Source organism: Octopus bimaculoides, chromosome 26, assembly GCF_001194135.2.
Source record: "Octopus bimaculoides isolate UCB-OBI-ISO-001 chromosome 26, ASM119413v2, whole genome shotgun sequence".
NCBI lineage: Eukaryota > Metazoa > Mollusca > Cephalopoda > Octopoda > Octopodidae > Octopus > Octopus bimaculoides.
The window spans coordinates 19,545,813-19,554,744 of record NC_069006.1 but is presented as its reverse complement, the minus strand read 5'-3'; the positions used below and the strand labels follow the sequence as shown (position 1 = coordinate 19,554,744).

At 38.1% G+C, this 8,932-nt stretch overlaps 1 protein-coding gene across 1 annotated transcript; it reads left to right on the top strand.

Moving 5' to 3' along the window:
- Positions 1-270: 270 nt before the first annotated feature.
- Positions 271-8,887, top strand: LOC106872360 (rho guanine nucleotide exchange factor 26). Its single transcript, XM_014919328.2, has 9 exons — positions 271-349; positions 1,446-1,621; positions 2,639-2,794; positions 3,189-3,390; positions 4,084-4,173; positions 5,247-5,413; positions 6,358-6,543; positions 7,998-8,074; positions 8,652-8,887. The coding sequence occupies exons 2-9, from the start codon at positions 1,503-1,505 to the stop codon at positions 8,885-8,887; spliced, it is 1,233 nt and encodes a 410-aa protein (XP_014774814.2). The 5' UTR covers positions 271-349; positions 1,446-1,502.
- Positions 8,888-8,932: the final 45 nt, after the last annotated feature.

Genomic DNA, 8,932 nt, shown 5'->3' with positions numbered 1-8,932 from the left:
AAAAAGAGACCGATAGAATAAGTACTGGGCTTACAAAGAATAAGTCCTGGAGTCGATTTACTCGACTAAAAAAGGCAGTGCTCCAGCATGGCCACAGTCAAATGACTGAAACACTATACAGTGTGTGTGTGTGTGTGTGTGTGTGTGTGTGTGGTGTATTTTATGCTGCCAATGGCACTGAAGAAATTGTCCAATACAGTAGAATGAAGGGGATCTTTTACTCAGTGTTACTTCCTCTGTGTGTGTGAGAGTGTAAATCTCATTCTGTTTCTTTCTTCCCTAATTTTTACAGGTGAAAAACTCTGGTCTCTTAAAAACAATTTCAGACTCTGAAAGGAAATGCCAAGAGGTAAAATGTTGTCTTTTGATGCTTTACTGTGTTTTTTTTTATTGTTTTAAAAACTGTGTATTTCTCTCTCCCTACCCTCACCCCCACTTCCATCTTTTAAACTTGGGTTCTCTTAACCCTCTCTTGGTTGCAGTATTAAAATACTGTTAGTGCAGTGGGGTCTGATTTACCCCAGATATTTTATTTCTTATTAGTTTTACAACTATTTATCAAGAGTTTCTCTACAATTTGTTTCTTAAAAGATATTTTGATCTTACAGAAAGGAAATTTCATGTATTGGACAATTGAAAACGAAATGAAAAACTACTAGGACAGGCGAACAAAAAGAGCAGGCATTTTATTTGGTAAACCATTTTGTGGTTGCTATCTAGTCCTTGTCACTCCTCGCATTCTCATCCTTGTTACCCTCACCATAGCAGTGAACATAAAACCATGAATGAATGGTCCAAGCAGCTGGGTTTCAAACACTTCTGACGGCTATTCTTTGTCTTTTGATCCTTCAATCTGGGGTGCATTGTGCATCATTGTTGAGAACTTTCACGACAGCGCTTTGGAGGTAATTCCTCCAAAGTCATCATAATTATGTATTATAAAAACAAGAACACGGAAGTCTATTTATGATTATGTTGTGTCTGCCACAACTGAACCTTAGGACATGCATATAAGATAATAAAGGAAATATATGATTTAGAAAAATTACCTATAAGAAAAGTGTGAAGGGGTTTGCTACACCTCGAGATGCAATTAGTGTATGTATACTGCCTCCCTTTGCTAACAGCAAACCAAGCAACCTGATGTATCAACTCAGTGGACATTGGCAGGAAATTACATGGAAGGATGCTTGTTCCACTGCTGCCAAGTGTAAGGTATTTGTAAAGAAACATTATTTGGGGTAAGCTGCACCAACAGAGGATTAAAATAATGGCCTTATATTTAGTCAAGGGACATGTCGTGCTTCTGTGTCTGTATTTCTCAGTGTTTGTGTGTGTGTGTGTGTGTTTATTACACAGCTTATGTGGATGTATGTTATGTATGTATAACACTCAACTTCTCTCTCCCTCTTTCATGTTCACAACCACCACCTCAACAACAACAGGCTATTTTTGAAGTAATTACATCAGAAGCGTCATATCTAAAGAGTTTGAATATCTTAATGACAACATTTCTTCTGAGTCCAGAATTTTCTGACAAATCTGGTAAAAGTATTCTCAGTCGACAGGAGCGACACGAAATGTTCTCCAATATTGGAGCCGTTAGAGAAACAAGTGAAAAGTAAGTAAAATCGTTTCTTTTTTCTTTCCATATCTCTCCTGTCCTCCTCTTTTCATGTGGACAGCTTGTTGTTGTTTAACCCTGGGACACTTGTCATCAACTAGACATTCTCTTTCATGAGCAACTTGTTAGTATTGGGGGGGGGGGAACCAGGGCCAAGTTGTATCCACTCCCCCACCCACCCACACACACACATACTAGAGATGATGATGATGATGATGATGATACTAAACATCAACAGACAAATATCTGCATATAAACATACACACACACACACACACACACCATGCAATAAGGAGGAAAAAAGCATTGTTTAAGTTTACATAAGACTGGAGAAAATTTTCTTTCTGTACATAAATAATTTGAATATTAATTAAATAATTAGAAAGTACATAATTAACAGTAAACTCTCGTCTTTAATTGTATTGGCATCACTGTATATATATCATTTATTTAAAGGGCACAATACATGTATTGCGCCCTTTAAATAAATATTTATCTCTCTCCAGATGAAGTATTCTTTTTGTTAAATTTTCTATCACGGAACAGTACATTATTTATATATATATGTGTGTGTGTGTGTGTGTGTGTGTGTTGTACATTTTATATACACGCATTATTTTCTGTCTATATATCGTTTACACAATATAAGCGGTATATATCTGATATGATAAAATGTATGTGAAGGTGCATGGCTGAGTGGTTAAGGTGTTCAGCTCATGATCATAACATTACAAGTTCAATTCCTGGTGGCACATTGTGCCCTTGAGCAACACCCTTTATTCTACATTGCTCCAGTCCACTCAGCTGGCAAAAACCAGCTGCAAAAGAGACCGATAGAGTTAGTACTTGGCTTACAAAGAATAAGTCATCCTGGGGTCGATTTTATTTGACTAAAGGTGGTGCTCCAGCATGGCTGAAGTCAAATGACTGAAACAAGTAAAAGAATAAAACAATATATATATATATATATATATATATATATATATGCTTATATTATTTTCTGACTGTTTGCAGATTCCTTGCTGATCTGGAAGAGCGCTGGAAGAAGTCATCACAAATTCACGATATTTGTGACATAATTACAGACCATGTGCAGAAAAACACATTCAATGTCTATATTCGTTACTGTACCAACATGTCATACCAGGAGAGGATGTACAACAAACTTCTGTAAGTATTCAATAATGGATAATCTTCAATATTTACACAAACTCTCTCTCTCTCTCTTCTGTTTGTCTGTGTAAATGTCTGATATGAACCAATTCTTTTGTCTGATGTCATTTCCTGTTTAGAACTGAAGTTGCAAGACTTTTTATTTTATTGTTCCCTGTAGCAGCTAGACACGTATTTTTGTCCATCAATCCTATTTTAGCCTGTCTACATTTTGCATAAAACCACCCTGCTTGATACTGTATCTCCACTCTGATGTTAGGAAGGACATTCAGCCGTAAAAACCTTGCCAAAAGAGACAATTGGAGACCAACAAAGCCTTCAGTGTAGTCAGATCCAGCATCAAACATGGACGTTAAATGACAATGATGATTGTCTGTTTATTTTATTGTAGAAAACGTCCTGAATTTGAGGCAGCTCTGAAATCAATTGAACGCAAAGATGCCTGTCAACGGCTCCCAATGAAAACTTTCCTGCTTCTTCCGATGCAGAGAATTACACGGATCCCCTTACTCATTGATTCAATCCGACATCGATTAGACCCAAACACCGATCGATACAGATCAGCTGAAATCGCACTGCAGGCCATCAACAAGGTGAGTGAGTTCAATCCCCAGATGAACCAAGAGATTTTTGTTATTGATTCACCCAAACATCTGACATTGAACCTCTGCAATTTGCAGTGTATATTGTGGAGAGGCATGATTGCCACAACTTATCTTTGCCCAGAATGTATAGTTTATGTTGTTCCTTCCTAACAGTCCTATAAAAACAAACAGTTTCAGTAAATGCAGTAGATGAGTTTCTTATTACATAAAACACAGCCAACAGTCTGGTTTCAATTCCTAGTTGGAAACATTACACATCATGTGTGTCTTTATGGGTCTTGAGAAAAGGAATGGATATCACAGATATTTCAAGATATCACATCTCCTCAAGATGGCAATGTGTGATTTGGTTGCCATTCCTAGCCAGTCAGTGTCACTGCCCCTTTGGTGACTCCTGGCAATTCTATTGTAGCTTTGATCCTTGATATGACCAAAAGCATTCCAACCATGACTATCCCCTGTCATTTCAGGTATAGTGTACTTAAAGTGTTTTTTCCCAATGTGGTAATGTATCGTTTAAGGGAGAGATTTGGCTGCTATTTCTAAGCTCATATTGTCGATCCCATTATTGTCATTGTTTTTTTTAAATATATTATTTTGTTTATTTCGATCCTCTGACACAGTCCCCTTTTCTTTCTCTCCCTTTTTCTAAACATGCCTGACTCTTCACATAACCCCCAGATTGTGAAACAATGCAATGAGGGAGCACGACAGATGGAATGTATGGAGGAACTGATTGCCTTACAGAAACAGATGCAGTTTAAGGTCAAGGTAAGGGCGTCACTAGGGGTCTCTGTGTGTGTGTGTCTATGTATTTGTGCATAACTGTCTGTGTGTTTGTGACAGTATGCTCTTTAGTTTTAGACAATGTGAGCAAGACCATGCTGCAGTACTTGCTTTTATTGTACATCTTTAATATACACACATTTTCCATTGTATATTTTTAATAAATATACACCTATCCATACTTACATAATTTCCATTTGTTTTTATAAAGCACCCACTACACTCTCTGAGTGGTTGGCGTTAGGAAGGGCATCCAGCTGTAGAAACTCTGCCAAATCAGATTGGAGCCTGGTGTAGCCATCTGGTTTCACCAGTCCTCAGTCAAATCGTCCAACCCATGCTAGCTTGGAAAGCGGACGTTAAACGATGATGATGATGATGACGATGATCCCTTTTCCCATGTTAGCATGGGTTAGATGAATACATCCCTGAGGCATTGTTCTACAGCTGGATGCCTTTCCTCTCGCTAACCCTTACTTGTTTTTCAAATAAAATATCTTTTATTTCACAAGTCTTTGGATGTGTGAAGTGAGCAAACTATTTGTTGGCAGGCTGGCTCTCTGTCAGTTACGATGACAAGGGTTCCAGTTAATCCGATCAACGGAACAGCCTGCTCATGAAATTAACATGCAAGTGGCTGAGTGCTCCACAGACCTGTGTACCTTTGACATAATTCTCAAGGAGATTCAAGTGACACACAGAATGTTACAAGGCTGGCCCCTTTGAAATACACGTAGAGCTCATTTTTGCCCACTGAGTGACCTGGAGCAACAGGAAATAAAGTGTCTTGCTCAAGGACACAACACATCACCAGGAATCGAACTCACGACCTTTATGATTGTGAGCCCTAACCATTAAGCCATGCACTTGTTGACAGAAGTGACAGCAACAACATCAACATTGCTCATGATTTTTATAGCAGCCAAATGATACATACACACACACACACACACACACACACACACACACACACACACACACACACACACACACACACACACCCACACACCTATAACTATATTCATTCAGATTTGTTGTGTTTTCCTCCCAAATTTCAGGAGTTCCCCCTAATCTCGGCGTCACGGATGTTGGTAAAGAAGGGAGAAGCCATTGAGATTGTCAGTGAGCCGTCAAGTAAGACAATATTCAAGAGAAGTAAACCAACAAAAAATCCTATTTATTTATTTCTATTTAATGATCTTCTACTTGTTACCAAAAAACGAGGGTAATTACTCTAATTACTAAATTATTAATTTTTACTTAATTAACATGTTTCTTATTAACTTTTGCTCTGCTAATTACTTCTGATTCTTAATCTCCCTTTGTTTATATCTTATTCAATGAAGGGGTTTTTTTTTTAAAGTCCCAACTAAACCTAATTCAAAGTATTCTTCTTTAGTGACCCCTGGTACGTGGCCAGCTGTGATTTTCTTTACTCTTTTACTTCCTACTTCTAAGCAAACAACTGTAGACTTGTTTTTTTATAAAGAAATCTACAAGTCTGTCTACAAGTACTTGTGAATCAGCGATCACGTCTACAAGGGATGATGTGCACAAGTCTGATGCGAGTGCCAGTGATTCAGAAAATGATTATAATAATGTTGTTGTATTTGGGGATGGTCATATTGCCAGTAAAAACACACGCACTGTATATTTAGTGTTAATTTGTTTCAGCTTTATATTACATTATATTACATTAATCCTATTTCGGCCAGAGTTCTTTCGTCACACTTCTGTGACCTCATCAGTGGTCCTTTGCTTTCTTCTTTCTTATGTGTGTCTCACCTTGCTAACTATCAGCCATTTTGTATAATAATAATATTTTATATTATAAATGATCTTGACATTCCATTTACTTTACATAAAATATTCTTTACATTCTACTGTTGTTTTATTGTAATTTATTTACGAGTATTATAAATTTTATAGGTAAAATATTATGCGGGGAATGAATTATGATTTATAACATTGCTACTTTAGGAAATTATTGTTCTGCTTTTTGAGTTTTCGTTTTACAAGCAGTCTCTGGGAACAAATTAACTCGTATATAGAGACATTACTGTATTTGTTAATTAATGATCCTTGTCTGTCTGAATTTTGCTGTCCTAGATAATTTTTGCCATCCTCATCATATGTGTTTTAACTGGGTTTCATTTTCCTTTTTCTTAGAAACCATTATGATGTTGTCGATTATTGTTCACGTGCCTTTTTGGACCCTCAACGTATCAGGGACCCAGACAAATGTAAGCTTTTACCTCATGGAGTTCCACCCAATGTCCGTTTTCTGATATTGCTGGTAATGTTGGAGAACTTTGAAAACAAAAGAGTGGAAATGATTTTGGCTTTTAATTCTGAGTAAGTAGGAAGGCTTCGGTCGAACATCAGCTTTACTCTTTTATTTGTCTCAGTCTTTTGACTGTGGCCATGCTGGAGCACTGCCTTTAGTCGAGCAAATCGACCCCAGGACTTATTCTTTAGAAACCTAGTACTTATTCTATCGGTCTCTTTTGCCGAACCGCTAAGTTACTGGGACATAAACACACCAGCATCGGTTGTCAAGCTATGTTGGGGGGGACAAACACAGACACACAAACACATACACGCATGCATATATATATATATACATATATACGACAGGCTTCTTTCAGTTTCTGTCTACCAAATCCACACACAAGGCTTTAGTCGGCCCGAGGCTATAGTAGAAGACACTTGCCCAAGATGCCATGCAGTGGGACTGAACCCGGGACCATGTGGTTGGTAAGCAAGCTACTTACCACACAGCCACTCCTACGCTTTGTTTATAATCAGTTTAGCTTTCACTTGTTTCAATCATTAGATTACGGCCATACTGGATCATTGCCTTCGAAGGGCTTTAATCAAACAAATCAGCCCCAAGACATGTTATTTTCTTTTAACCCTTTAGCATTCAGATTAACCTGTCAAAGGTAAAGCCTGTTTGATTACATTGTTTTAAGTTAATTGTACAGCTTCTTGTAACTCTAAGATTTTGATGATGTCCCCGTTTATTTTTACAATGACTTTGTAGGGTAGCTGTGAGAGGTCAGAGCTGGCTGGTTTGAGCATAAAACAGGAAGACAATTTTGGCCTGATATGGCCGATTTAAACACTAAAGGGTTAAATCTGATACTTATTCCATCAGCCATTTTTTGCTGGACTGCTAAGTTATAGGGACATAAATAAACCAACACCAGATGTCAAGTAGAAGTTGGGGATAAGCACACACACAAACACACATGGTTACTTGCCCATTAAAAGTAATGACCGCATTGATCCAAGGCCTTCATCCTCCTCCAGTACATTGTTTCTCATGGGAAGGGACATGACTGGCAACAACTAATACCAGATAAGCAGATCCTGCGGCACTAAGGGCACTGAAAAGTGACCCTGAACAATATACATGTACATACACAATGGGCTTCTTTCCAGTTTCTGTCTACCGGATCCGCTCACAAGGCGTTGGTCAGCCCGGGACTGTAGTAGATGACTATAGGTATTTGGTTCTGCCCTGGTGACATCCCTTTACACCCAGACTCATTCTTGCTTTCTGTCATTTTGAACTTAGTGAAAGAAGTTTTAAAACAAAACACTTGAATAGTCTTGAAAGCAGTGCTCCAACATGGCCGTAGTAACCAATAAAAGAAAATATCTTCCGTCATATGAAAGACATTGTTATTAGTAGCAACTGGGTGCCACTTTGGCCCTCCCCAGTTACATTGTGCCACACCACTAAACATGTTTGTTTTTTTTTTGTGTGCGTTGTTCAATTTTTTTGTTGTTGTTCTTTCTAGAAATGATTGTGAACGTTGGTTGACTGCTGTAACCCCTGTCACAGTGGAAGGCGATGAAAGAATTTACTCAGCATGGGGTGAGTTTTACACATTCCCTGCCTTTGACATTTTATTACAAGCTATGGTTTAACCTTTTAGCACTCATTATTCTGTCAAATGTGATGCTTGTTTATTCATGTTGTTTTTAATTAATCGTGCATTGTCTTGTAGCTTTCAGATTTCAGTGATTTAATTGTCTATTTTCCAAAATGACATTGTAGGGTAGGTGTGAGAGACCAGACCTGCCTTGTTTGAACATAAAGCAGGGAGAATATTTGGGCCTCGTACGACCAGTTTAAATGCTAAACGGTTAATTTTTAAGCTGTTGTTATTCAACCCCAGGTCAGCTCAGCCCTAATCAAAGGTGCTCCAACCATGACTAACCTTCCTCTGTTTAGTAGTATCTAGGACAAACATTAACTACATGAACTGGAGAAGATACATGAAACCCAAGAAAATATGGGAAAATGGATGTTTAAAATGATGAGGGTGAGGTATTTGAGGGAGCTTTGGCTGCTATGTTAAATATATTCCTACCGTGTTATGCTGCCAACAGATATTTCCCTTCTTCTCTCATTATGTCCCTTATCTTCCTCTCTGTCCATTATTTTCCAGATTGTCCAGAAGTGGAAGCCATTTGTTCATATAAAGCTTATGAGAAAGATGAACTCTCTTTAGAATCAAATGATGTGGTCACTGTTTTCCGGAAACTAAATGATGGTAAGGGTTGCTTTTTGCATGTGTGTGTGTGTGTGGGGGGGGATTTCATTGGTGCCTCAATTAAGGAGAGAACCCCTAAAATTAAATGGGGATATATTGTTGGGGGAAAGGGGAGTGAGTCTGATCTTTAGCTTCTTTGGTACTAACTGTAGGTAGATCTTCTCTCTCTCTCTTTC